The following is a 12,732-nucleotide window of genomic DNA, read 5'->3' on the forward strand; positions in this document are numbered from 1 at the left end:
GGGAAGCCTCGTTTCCTGAAGAACGAGGACATCTCCGAAGCCCTAGTGTGAAACACCTCATCCCGGGTGCAGATGCAGCGTAGACGGAGGAAATTGGAGGGGGCCTCCTCCAGTGCCATAGTGAGGCCCACCGGAAATTGGAGGAACAGCACCTCATATTTCGCCTGGGCAGTTTGCAGCCCCTTGGTATGAACATCGACTTCTCCAACTTTAGATAGTTCCTCTGTCCCTCCCTTCCCCTCCTCCTTCCCAGATCTCCCTCTATCTTCCTGTCTCCACCTATATCCTTCCTTTGTCCCGCCACCCCAGACATCAGTCTGAAGAAGGGTCTTGACCCGAAACGTCACCCATTCCTTCTCTCCCGAGATGCTGCCCGACCTGCTGAGTTCCTCCAGCACTTTGTGAATAAATACCTTCGATTTGTACCAGCATCTGCAGTTATTTTCTTATAATATATCCTATATTATCCTAAAAATCCTATATCCTAATTGCAATAAGCATAGCTTGAAACTACATTAGAAATAAAAATCAGAAACATTGTTAAGAGTCAGGAAAGACCCTCCCCTCGCTCCCTCCCCCTCACTCCCTCCATCCTCTCTCCACCCTCCCCCCCCCCCTCTATCATTCCCTCTCATTAACATTGTTAAGAGACGTGGCATGGGCTTAGTAATGAAATAGACAGTATTAAACATAAATTTAACAAACACGTGTGAGTGGATGGACACAAAAAGCTCGAGTAACTCAGCGAGTCACAGAGCTTCCAGGGAGGAAAGGAATAGGTGAAGTTTCGGATCGAGACTCTTCTTCAGACTCGACCCGAAACGTCACCTATCCCTTTTCTCCAGAGGGGGGAGGAGGGGGAGAGAAGAGGATGAGGGGAGGGGGGAGAGGGGAGAGGGGAGGAAGGAGGGGGAAGCGAGGGGGAGGTGGACGAGGGGCAGGAGAGGGAGTAGAGGAGGGGAGAGGGTGCGGGGGAGGAGGGGGAGGGTAGGGAAGTGGATGGGGAGGGGAGGGGAAGGGGAGGGGGAGGGGGAGGGAGGGGGAGGTGGGGAGGGGCGGAGGGGCAGGGAAGGAGGAGAGGAGGGGAGGGGAGGGGAGTTGGGTGGGGGGAGGAGGGGAAGGGGATGGGAGGGGGAGGGAGGGGAAGGGGGATGGGAGGGGAGTGGGAGTGGGGGAGGAGAGGGTGAGGCACCAATGCAGGAGACATAACTCTATGGGGCAGGGGGGAGGACGACAGAGGGGGAGGGGAGAGAGGGAGAGGGATGGGAGAGAGGGGCAGGGGGAGGGAGGTGGGTGGAGGGCAAGAAGGGGTGGATGAAGGGGAAGGGGAGGGGGAGAGGTGAGGGGGAGGGGTTGGGGGGGAGGGGAGTGATGGGGGGGGGAGTGGGGGAGAAGAGGGTGCTGCACCAATGCAGGAGAAGCAACCATAAGGGGAGGGGGCAGAGGGGGAGGGGGGAGCGAGGGGAGGGCGAGCAGATCTCGCGGTATTTGGAAGAGAAGCCAGTTGTCCCTAGGTCACCAGGTTAATTCCCGGGATGCCGGGACTGGTACATGATTAAATAATGCGTTGTCTGGGCTTGAGAAGGATGAGAGGGGATCTTCTAGAAACAAAACAAAAATCTTAAAGATTTCGACAGACTAGATGCAGGAAAAATGTTCCCGATGTTGGGGGAGTCCAGAACCAGGCGTCACAGTTTTAAAAAAGGGGTAGGCCATTTTGGACTGAGACGAGGAAACAAAATGCCCCAGCGTGTTTTGAATCCACAGAAGGCAGTGGAGGCCAAATCACTGGATGTTTTCAAGAGAGAGATAGATTAAGCTCTTAGGGTTAAAGGAATCAAGAGATACGGGGCGCGGGGGGGGGGGGGGGGGGGGGAGGGCAGGAACGGGGTACTGATTTTACGTGATCAGCCATGGTATTGAATGGCTGGATCGAAGGGCCGAAAGGCCAACTCCTGCACCTATTTTTCTATGTTTCCATATCCGTCTCAACTCTAACCCGAACAATATGCTAATATAAGAAAAATTAAACAAGAGATGAGGGCTGCATAGGGTTGTTGCCTTACAACGACAGATACCTGAGTTCGATCCTGACGACGGGTTATGCCTAAACGGAGTTTGTACATTCTGCATGCGGCCGTGCGAGTTTTGTCCCCGTACACTCGCATGATCCTACGCAGTAGGGACAATTTCCAATTTCCAGAAGCCAATTATTCTACAAACCTGCACGTCTTTGGAGTGTGGATGGAAACTGGAGCACCCGGAGAAAACCCACGCGGTCACAGGGAGAATGTACAAATGCCGCACAGACAGCACCCACGGTCAGGATCGAACCGTGGTCTCAGGTGCTGTGAGGCAACAACTCCACCGTTGCGCCATTATGCCGCCCCAATATATTTACATATATTTTCGTATTTCAACAGCACTCCCGTGGCTCAGGATAAGACGCCCTACGAATGCCTGTGTGTGTGCGCGCGTGCCCGTGTTTCTGCATGTGTGTGTGTGTGTGTGTGTGTGTGTGTGTGTGTGTGTGTGTGTGTGTGTGTGTGTGTGTGTGTCTTTGTGTGTGTGTGTGTGTGTGTGTGTGTGTCTTTGTGTGTGTGTGTGTGCGCGCGTGCCGGTGTTTCTGCATGTGTGTGTGTGTGTGCGTGTGGTTGTGTGTGTGTGTGTGCGTATGCGTGTGTGTGCGTGTGCGTGCGTGTTTATGTGTGCGCGGAGATTGAAGACTGTGCGATTCCTAAAGCTGAGGAGCAAGGGGACGACGCTGGAAAGAGCGGAGACAGAGGTTGAATGTCCGATGGAAGGAGGAGCAAAGGGTCAAGTGAACGAGAGAGTAGAGAAGGAAGCCGTAGTGCAAAGGAGGAGAGCCGAAGGAGTTAATGTGCAAGAGAAAGGTGGATGAACACACTAGACAGGGTCATCTGCAGACTTGCCCAACCATGTGTGTAAGTGCATTCATGTGACGAATCATCTCCCACTCTGACATTTCTATCTGCCGCCTCCTGCTTTATTGTTGCGACGCCCAACAAGCTTGAGCAGCAATGCTTTAATTTGGGTCTGCGCTTGTTGCAGCCTCCGAGACTCGATTTCGAATTCTCCCGCTCTCTCTCTCTATTTCCGCCTAAACCGGAACCCGCTTTTTCTGCCTGTCGCCAATTTGGACCCATTTTTCGCAGTTAATATATCTCCCCCATTAACCCATTGGGACTCACCCCATCCGGGATATTACCGATGTTTCACCCACCCACTTCTCACATTCCCCACTATTGAAAACCAATATGCGATTCTCTCTCAGTTCCGACAAAGGGTCTCCAACAGAAACCGATTTCTCATTCCTAACCTACTGAGCGTTACCAGGATCTTTTGTTTGCATTTCGTCGTGCCAAATTTATTTGATTCAGCCGGGAATACACATTAATTTGAAATTATGTGTTAATGCAGTACAGTAACAATTACTCTGACGTCAGAATAAATCCACGAAAACGTATCGTGAAACAACCGAGGTTTAGATTTAGACTGTAATTATTTGTTTATTTTACTCAGCACAATAAACGGACATTTCAACGCATCCTTTAACTCCTTTCTGAAGCTACTCTGAGTTACCGCATAAATAAACGTATTAGTACAGGAATTCAATAACTGAAGCATGTTGGCACTTTCTTGCAGTATAAATTTGGGGTCACTGAATCCGGCAATTGTAACGTTATTCGTAATCCGTTCGTAACAAAATTGTACAACATATGTCATCCACAAGAGGATGAAACTACCCGATATAGCAAAAAGTAAAACAATGGACTTCCTCCGGTTCTCCATCTCTGGGTCACTTTGTTTTTCTCCGTTGCCCTGCACCCAAAGCCTCCTGCGCGCTTTACTCGCCGCTAGAATGAACCTGACAGTCAGAACATTGAGCAGAATTATCAGAATAAACGGGGCGCACGGGGTCAAAATACGATCAAACCAGTCAAAAGCTCCCCACAATGGTGAAGTGTAGCGGATTTCCTTAATTCTGCAATACCAGGGAACTTCATTGATTACAAATATTGGTTCATGTATGAAGTACCAGGGCACGCAGTTCAAACTTCCCAGTGCACACACCGTTCCTATAACCACAACCGCCGTCCTCTCGGTGCAATATTTTCTTTTCAGCTTCTGGCAACAAATGGCCACAAATCGATCAAAAGTGAAGGCGACTGTCAACCAGACAGAGCTGTCCTTGGATGCATAACTCAAAGCAATGGAGAGACTACACACAGGTGTAATGGACAGGAAGCTTCCTGGGAAATAAATCGCTGGAATCCGGTTTAATAAAACAGCGGTAATAATGACTAAGAGATCAGTCGCCACCATCGATATCAGGTACTTAGTTATACATCTGGAGAGACCGCACCTTCCTCTGGAAAGGATCGCAATGGCCATTAAGTTAACTATAAGAAGAAAGAGGGAAAAAGTAGATCAAGTAGATTTTGCAAGTCTGGTATGTGGAGCGACAAAAATTGCTCTAAGATCTAAGTATCAAGTTAATAGATGAGAACCCGGGATTACATTTATAATGGATATCGCTTCGGATTTCAAATAAATACATGTAATCGTGTTCCTATGTTGAATAACGAATACTTGCAGGGGGGATTTTAAAAAAAAAGTACCGTGGGAATTTGCAAATTTGAGAAGCCCCCATTTGCACGGCTGGAAGCAAGGTACGAGCATTGGGATAATGGATGGACACCTCAGTGCAGGAGTTCCACAGATCTCCAAAGTAGTTTCGATAAATGTAGAAGGGCGGGTAACGTCAGTTGGAATCGTTCATTGTTGTGGGAGAATTATGGAATGACAGGCTCCGCTGCGGATTGAAATTGAACAATATTATGGAGGTGAAATATAGATAGTGATATTCACGGTCGCTGCTGACACCTCATCTTCGTGTCAAATGTGAGAGTTCAAGGATTTGGCGGAAAACTAAAGCAGTATAGTGGTACCGTTGATAGATTAGCTACCTCACAATGTTGGAAACACAGACGCGTTCCAAACCAATGGTGTTATCGATGTGGAGTTTGGTTTCATATATGTGCAAAAGGGGACTGCGTATGCTAGTATATACCTAAGATAGACACAAGGTGCTGGAGTAACTCAGTGGGTCAGGCAGCATCTCTGGAGAAAACAGATGGGTGACGTTTCTAGTCGGGACCCTTCTTCAGACACATCGTTTGATAATGAAAATGGGGAAACTGTGATGGCAAGAAGAGTGTTTCTCATGCTTGCCTTGCCTCGTATTTCCATGCCATTAACACTTTACGGACGGTTTGAAAATATTCGCAAATTTTCTGCATTACATTGTTTGATGTCGGTTTGATACTCATAGCAAAAATGCAAGGCTTGGCGTACAAGTTGATGTGTCGCTCACGTGGAACGCATTGCTGGAAAATTGACACGTTATATTTAGCTTTACCCATCCGATTATCCCACTCAATTTACGCAACGAAAATATTATTAAACAGTGCTTCAACGCCTTAAACGAGGGGCGAAATGTCACTAGCGTTGTTTCAGAGCTATGAATAAAATTAGAGGCATTTCAATACAGCTTAAAGCACGTTTTTGGAGTGAACAGTGTACCAGCTACTCCAACCGGCTGACCCGTGAAAGAGGGGTTACATTTTAAAGCTTTTCTCGATGCTTATGAACCAGTCGCCTTCTTCCGTTCAGCGCCATTGTCAGGACTCCGCGTGAAACTAAACCAAGGCAATTTATACTAAAGTACTAAAGCACAAATAACAATTCCTGTTATCCATTAACTAGTGCGCCCAACAACAAACTCTCGAGGAAACACACGGCAGTGAATAACAACGTCTCGGGTTTCACCTAGAATTGCACAAGCTGCAAGGGCCGTGTAGTAAACGGCGTACACCGGACCTCGAGGCGGAGCGTGCATTTTTGAGAGAGCGAATTCTACCCTTGATCGTACATTCAATCTACTAGACATTCGCATCACCCTCATTATATCTCGTCCAAATTTACAACTCCCCCCAAACCCCAATTCCTGAGAGATGCAATTAGATAAATAACTTTATTTCTCCACTGGCTTCAGAGAATGCTCTGCGTACGTTACATCACAGATTATTATATTCATGAGGAAAACATTATATAGCGATCAATTTGATTCTCAACTTTGATGCCGCGAAATCGCACGGAAAGGACATATGCAACATAAATGGTCCACAGAACGAGAGAACGTCTCGAGATGGTGAAGAGTCAAACGAGTGACTATTTTCTGCTCTCCATGGCCATCTCCAGTGTTTTGGACCCAAAGACTCTTGCGGGCTCTGGACGCCAACGAATGCATCTGATTGTCAGCGCGTTCAGCAGTGATATCAGGAGAAACGGTGCACATAGGCTCAATATGTGGTTAATTCAATCAAACGTTTTCCATAACAGTTCAGAATAAAAGCTTAATTTAATGTTACAGTGTTACGAAGCCCCGTCAATTATATACAAAGCCCCACAAACAAAATGCCACGGAATGTTTTTAATACAGCTCAAAACGTAGATTGGTCCTCTAGCCACTCGTGCACTCCTCTCAGTGCAATATTTTGGTTTACCGATTCAGACAACAAATAGCAGCAAATCGATCGACGGTGAAAACAAAAGTTAACCACAATGTGCTGTATTTGGACACATTGAACTGTCTCAACATTACTGACAGTCTTTTCAAAGGTTTAAGTTAAAGAACCATCAACACTTCGGTGGTTCTGGATAAGCGGCTTTTATGTACTACTAGACCAAGTGGACCCGTTGGGCCCAAACCTCCCCTGTATTGGTGCAGCACCCTCCCCCCTCCCCCTCTCCCATCCCCTTCAACCCCCCCCCCCCCCTTATCCTCCCTCCTCTCCCATCCAGGAGATAGATCTAAACTTTGAAGTGTGAATAACTTTTAAAAGATAACACCGATTTCAATCAAACGACTTGCATTATCACTAAAGTGACAATGGCGAGTAAGGTGGGCCTAAAATTGTCGCGCTATCGTGTACCGTTTTGGCTGAAATTCAATTACAAACAAGATAACAAACGAGAGTTTTAGTATATGGATGTTAGGTAACTTTATTAATACTCCAGCAGACTATCCGTTCAGTGTTTATTTTTAATGACATCGCAACATTCATGTGAATCCGCTCTTTAAAAAAAGCTACAATATTAAGGTATATTATATAAGGTAATATTGGCGTGTTATTGAAACGAGCTGATCAATGGTAGATGCAGTTTAATCCTGACAAATCGCGGTTTTGTATTTGAATACCAACGTGGCTAGAACATAAAACATGAATGTTACTGCCGTATTGCCGAACTGTCGAACCCTGAGGGTAAAAGCGGAAGTAGATTATGTTGTTAATAATGGCCCATTCTTACCCCATAAGAAGCGATAATGGTCTTCATTAGTCGGGGCCCTGCATACAAGAAACGGAAGGTTCTGCTCCAATTTTATGGAACATAGCTCAGGACTTCCGATGTAGTCCTGCATGCGGTTCAGGCAGGATGGAAAGCGTGGGAGGGAGTTCAGTGGAGATTCGCCAGGATGTGGCCTGGACGGGAGCGTTTCAATTATGGGCGGACACCGCAGATTATAGGTATGTTCATATCATATCATATCATATATATACAGCCGGAAACAGGCCTTTTCGGCCCTCCAAGTCCGTGCCGCCCAGCGATCCCCGTACATTAACACTATCCTACACCCACTAGGGACAATTTTTACATTTACCCAGCCAATTAACCTACATACCTGTACGTCTTTGGAGTGTGGGAGGAAACCGAAGATCTCGGAGAAAACCCACGCAGGTCACGGGGAGAACGTACAAACTCCTTACAGTGGAGCACCCGTAGTCAGGATCGAACCTGAGTCTCCGGCGCTGCATTCGCTGTAAAGCAGCAACTCTACCGCTGCGCTACCGTTAACCCGAGAGTCTGTAAGAACCTATCGCATCGGCAGTTTTGTTCTCCTGACCTAAAAACGAATGCCGTATGGTAGGAGGCAGTTAAAGAAAATGCATTGAGAGAAATGCAGGAAAGGTGGATTGAAGAAGTGTTTAGAGGAGCAGTAAAGGCACAGGGGCTTTGGGCAACGTGCTGATCCACGACATTAACATAAAAAACAAAACCTACTGGTGCCCTGAAGTGCATTGGGCCGAATGGCCTGTACTCATGTTGTACGATTCTGTCATTCTACGATTCCAGATATGTATGAGAAAAAGGAGCCGTGTGATAAGAGCAGGTCAGTTTCGCCGGCAGCGATGGAGCAGAGAGCAGCGCTGGACTACAATGTCCTGGAGTGACTGCTCCAACCAGTATATTAAAGGTAAAAGCTAATTAGCGGTAGAATTGTTGCCTTACAGTGCCAGAGACCCAGGTCCATTCCTGACTACTGGTACTGTCTATGCTGACCTTGTACGTTCTCCCTGTGAATGGATAGAGTTTCACCGGGTGCTCCGGTTTCCTCCCACACTCCAATGAGGCGAAGGTTTACAGGTTAATTGGCGTCCGTAAATTGTTCCCAGCGTGTAGGGTAGAACGAGTGTGTAGAGGTGATCGCTGGTCGGCGCGGGCTCGGTGAGCCGAAGGGGGGAAGAGAGGGAGGGAAGACGTCGAGGGGAGGGGAGGGGAGGGGGGAAAGGGGACGGAGGAGGGGAAGCGAGGTGGGAGGTGGAGCAGGGGCGGAGGGGCAGGAGAAGGAGGAGAGGAGGGGAGAGGGTTTGGGGGAGGAGGGGGAGGGGAGGGAAGCGGATGGGGAGGGGAGGGAGGGGAGGTGGGGAAGCGCGGAGGGGCAGGGAAGGGAGGAGAGGTGGGGAAGGGAGTGGGGTGGGGAGCGGGAGGGTGAGGCACCAATGCAGGAGACGTAACCCTATGGGGCAGGGGGGAGGGGGACAGAGGGGGAGGGAGAGAGGGAGAGGGATGGGGAGAGAGGGGAGAGGGGGCGGGAGGTGGGTGGAGGGCGAGAAGGGGTGGATGAAGGGGAGGGGAAGGGGAGGTTGTGGAGAGGTGAAAGGGAGGGGTGGGGGGTGGGGGAGGGTAGGTGGAGTGACTGGGAGGGGAGGGGGAGCGGGGGAGAAGAGGGTGCTCCACCAATGCAGGAGAAGCAACCATAAGGGGGAGGTGGCAGGGGGGAGGGAGGGGAGGGAGATGGGGAGAGGGTGGGGGGGGAGGGAGATAGGCGAAGGAGAGGGAATGATAGAGGGAGTGGGAGGGGAGGGTGGGGAGAGCATGGAGGGAGTGAGGGGAGGGAGCGAGGGGAGAGCGAGGAGATCTAGCGGTATTTGGAAGAGAAGCCAGTTGTCCCTACGTCACCAGGTTAATTCCCGTGATGCCGGGACTAGCATATGATTAAATAATGCATTGTCTGGGCTTGAGAAGGATGAGAGGGGATCTTCTAGAAACAAAACAAAAATCTTAAAGGTTTGGACAGACTAGATGCAGGAAAAATGTTCCGGATGTTGGGGGAGTCCAGAACCAGGCGTCACAGTTTAAAAAACGGGGTAGGCCATTTAGGACTGAGACGAGGGAAAAAAAATCCCCCAGAGTGTTTTGAATCTGTGGAATTCTCTGCCACAGAAGGCAGTGGAGGCCAAATCACTATATGTTTTCAAGAGAGAGATAGATTAAGCTCTTAAGGTTAAAGGAATCAAGGGATACGGGGCGGGGGGGGGGGGGGGGCAGGAACGGGGTACTGATTTTACGTGATCAGCCATGATATTGAATGGCTAACTCGAAGGGCCGAAAGGCCCACTCCTGCACCTATTTTTCTATGTTTCTCTGTTTCCATATCAGTCTCAATTCCAACCCGAACAATATGCTAATATAAGAAAAATTAAACAAGAGATGAGGGCTGCATAGGGTTGCTGCCTAACAACGACAGAGACCTGGGGTCGATCCTGACGACGGGAGATGCCTAAACGGAGTTTGTACATTCTCCATGTGGCCGTGCGAGTTTTGTCCCCGGACACTAGCATGATCCTACGCAGTAGGACAATTTCCAATTTCCAGACGCGAATTATTCTACAAACCTGCACGTCTTTGGAGTGTGGATGGAAACTGGAGCACCCGGAGAAAATCCACGCGGTCACAGGGAGAATGTACAAATGCCGCACAAACAGCACCCACGGTCAGGAACGAACCGTGGTCTCAGGTGCTTTGAGGCAACAACTCCACCGTTGCGCCATTATGCCGCCCCAATATATTTACATATATTTCCGTATTCCAACAGCACTCCCGTGCCTCAGGAAATGGCACTCTACGAATGCATGTGTGTGTGTGCGCGTGCCCGTGTTTCTGCATGTGTGTGTGTGTGTGTATGTTTGTGTGTGTGTGTGTGTGTGTGTGCGCGCGTGCCCGTGTTTCTGCATGTGTGTGTGCGTGTGTGTGTGTGTTTGTGTGTGTGTGTGCGTATGCGTATGCGTGTGTGTGCGTGCGTCTTTTTGTGTGCGCGGAGATTGAAGACTGTGCGATTCCTAAAGCTGAGGAGCAAGGGGATGACGATATATTTACATATATTTTCGTATTCGAACAGCACTCCTGTGGCTCAGGAAATGGCACTCTACGAATGCCTGTGTGTGTGCGCGCGTGCGCGTGCCCGTGTTTCTGCATGTGTGTGTGTGTGTGTGATTTGTGTGTGTGCGTGTGCGTGTGTGTGCGTACGTGTTTGTGTGTGCGCGGAGATTGAAGACTGTGCGGTTCCTAAAGTTGAGGAGCAAAGGGACGACCCGGGAAAGAGTGGAGACAGGGATTGAATGTCCGATGAAAGGGGGAGCAAATGGTCAAGTGAACGAGAGAGTAGAGAAGGAAGCCGTGGTGCAAAGGAGGAGAGCCGAGGGAGTTAATGTGCAAGAGAAAGGTCGGTGGGCACACTAGACAGGGTCATCTGGAAACTTGCCCAAACATGTGTGTGAGTGCATTTATGTGACGAATCACCTCCCACTCTGACATTTCTATCTGCCGCCTCCTGCATTGTTGTTGCGACGCCCAACAAGCTTGAGCAGCAACGCTTCAATTTGGGTCTGCGCATGTTGCAGCCTCCGAGACTCGATTTCGAATTCTCCAGCTCTCTCTCTCTCTCTTTCAGCCTAAACTGGAACCCGCTTTTTCCGCCTGTCGCCAATTTGGATCCATTTTTCTCAGTCGATATATCGCCCCCACTAACCCATTGGGACTCACCCCAACCGGGATATTACATATGTTTCACCCACCCACTTCTCACATTCCCCACTATTGAAAACCAACATGCGATTCTCTCTCAGTTCCGACAAAGGGTCTCCAACAGAAACCGATTTCTCATTCCGAACATACTGAGCGTTACCAGGATCTTTTGTTTGCATTTCTTCGTGCCAAATTTATTTGATTCAGCCGGGAATACATATTAATTTGAAATTATGTGTTAATACAGTACAGTAACAATTACTCTGACCTCAGAATGAATCCACGAAAACGTATCATGAAACAAGCGAGGTTTAGATTTGGACTGCAATTATTTGTTTATTTTACCCAGCACAATAAGCCGGCATTTCAACGCATCCTTCAGCTCCTTTCTGAAGCTACTCTGAGTTACCGCATAAATAAACGTATTAGTACAGGAATTCAATAACTGAAGCATGTTGCCACTTTCTTGCAGTATAAATTTGGGATCACTGAATCCGGCAATTGTAAAGTTATTCGTAATCCGTTCGTAACAAAATTGTACAACATATGTCATCCACAAGAGGATGAAAATACCCGATATAGCAAAAAGTAAAACAATGGACTTCCTCCGGTTCTCCATCTCTGGGTCACTTTGTTTTTCTCCGTTGCCCTGCACCAGAAGCCTCCTGCGCGCTTTACTCGCCGCTAGAATGAACCTGACAGTCAGAACATTGAGCAGAATTATCAGAATAAACGGGGCGCACGGGGTCAAAATACGATCAAACCAGTCAAACGCTCCCCACAATGGTGAAGTGTAGTGGATTTCCTTAAGTCTGCAATACCAGGGAACTTCATTGATTACAAACATGGGCTCATGTATGAAGTACCAGGGCACGCTCTTCAAACTTCCCAGTGCACACACCGTTCCTATAACCACAACAGCCGTCCTCTCGGTGCAATATTTTCTTTTCAGCTTCTGGCAACAAATGGCCACAAATCGATCAAAAGTGAAGGCGACTGTCAACCAGACAGAGCTGTCCCTGGATGCATAAATCAAAGCAATGGAGAGACTACACACAGGTGTAATGGACAGGAAGCTTCCTGGGAAATAAATCGCTGGAATACGGTTTAATAAAACAGCGGTAATAATGACTAAGAGATCAGTCGCCGCCATCGATATCAGGTACTTAGTTATACATCCGGAGAGACCGCACCTTCCTCTGGAAAGGATCGCAATGGCCATTAAGTTAACTATAAGAAGAAAGATTGATAAAGTAAATCAAGTAGATTATGCAAGTCTGGTATGTGGAGCGACAAAAATTGCTCTAAGATCTAAGTTTCAAGGGAATAGATGAGAACCCGGGATTACATTTATTATGGATATCGCTGCGGATTTCAAATAAATACATGTAATCGAGTTCCTATGTTGAATAACGAATACTTGCAGGGGGGATTTTAAAAAAAAAGTACCGTGGGAATTTGCAAATTTGAGAAGCCCCCATTTGCACGGCTGGAAGCAAGGTACGAGCATTTGGATAATCGATGGACATCTTGGTACGTGCTCAATGCAGGAGTTCCTAA

The 12,732-nt window shown here is 48.2% G+C and overlaps 2 protein-coding genes across 2 annotated transcripts; both read right to left on the reverse strand.

The window, feature by feature from the left end:
- Nucleotides 1-3,522: 3,522 nt before the first annotated feature.
- Nucleotides 3,523-4,428, reverse strand: LOC144601141 (putative G-protein coupled receptor 139; the record flags this gene model as incomplete). Its single annotated transcript, XM_078413096.1, has 1 exon — nucleotides 3,523-4,428. A coding segment is annotated over one exon (906 nt), but the record flags the coding sequence as incomplete, so codon positions are not given.
- A 7,072-nt stretch (nucleotides 4,429-11,500) lies between these two features.
- LOC144600794 (putative G-protein coupled receptor 139) lies at nucleotides 11,501-12,424 on the reverse strand (the record flags this gene model as incomplete). The annotated part of the gene is made up of 1 exon (XM_078412685.1): nucleotides 11,501-12,424. A coding segment is annotated over one exon (924 nt), but the record flags the coding sequence as incomplete, so codon positions are not given.
- Between the last annotated feature and the right edge of the window lie 308 nt (nucleotides 12,425-12,732).

Source organism: Rhinoraja longicauda, chromosome 16, assembly GCF_053455715.1.
Source record: "Rhinoraja longicauda isolate Sanriku21f chromosome 16, sRhiLon1.1, whole genome shotgun sequence".
Classification (NCBI taxonomy): Eukaryota; Metazoa; Chordata; class Chondrichthyes; order Rajiformes; family Arhynchobatidae; genus Rhinoraja; species Rhinoraja longicauda.